A 661-nucleotide genomic window follows, 5' to 3' on the forward strand; every position below is an offset into this window, starting at 1 on the left:
AGCGCAGGCGAGCGGCTCCGGGGAGCGGGGACGAGCGGAGGCAGCCGGCGGCCGAGAGAAGGGAGCGGGTGCGGGCGAGCAGGGAGCGGCGCGGCGCAGGCGAGCCTGGGACCCGGAGCGCGCGCACTTTCCTGCAAAGTGCCAACTTCCCGGGAGAGTGCCGGGCGCACCTTCTGGGCTCGGGGCAGAGTCAGCGGGAATTTGAGATTTTAGGGAAGAGAGTCGGATTGCCCCCGTCCCCTTTCCCCTGTTACGAATCCCCATTAAAAAGAAAACAAGAATAACAGCAAACTTCCTATCATCCTGTCCGTCCCCCACTTCTGGCACCATGAAGGCAGCCGTCGATCTCAAACCGACTCTCACCATCATCAAGACGGAAAAAGTCGATCTGGAGCTTTTCCCCTCCCCGGGTGAGTGGTGACTGCCGAGGCGCGCACCCCAGCTTTCTGCTGGGGTCTCCTCCGCTTCTCCCCCTTCTCGCTATTTCCTTCCAGGCAGTTCTCTGCCTGAGCGGGGCGATGCTGGTGGCAACTGGAGACAGGCAGAGAAGATGAGGACTGTTGGTGGCCTGAGACCTTTGTGTGGCGGGTGGAATATATTTTTACAGCTGTGCTTTTGTGAGGAGTGGGAAAAAGATTATAGAATGTCCAGGACCCCCATT

The 661-nt window shown here is 59.6% G+C and overlaps 1 protein-coding gene across 1 annotated transcript in view; it reads left to right on the top strand.

Annotated features, from left to right (window-relative positions):
• Positions 1–6: 6 nt before the first annotated feature.
• The window catches only part of ETS1 (ETS proto-oncogene 1, transcription factor), a 61,761-nt gene continuing 61,106 nt past the window's right edge, over positions 7–661 (top strand). Inside the window, exon 1 of the mRNA XM_025049201.1 lies at positions 7–410. Coding sequence (XP_024904969.1) covers positions 329–410 — 82 coding nt within the window. The 5' untranslated portion in view covers positions 7–328. The remainder of the gene's footprint in view (positions 411–661) is intronic.

The sequence above is a fragment of the Pteropus alecto genome, unplaced genomic scaffold (assembly GCF_000325575.1).
Source record: "Pteropus alecto unplaced genomic scaffold, ASM32557v1 scaffold135, whole genome shotgun sequence".
Taxonomy (NCBI): Eukaryota; Metazoa; Chordata; class Mammalia; order Chiroptera; family Pteropodidae; genus Pteropus; species Pteropus alecto.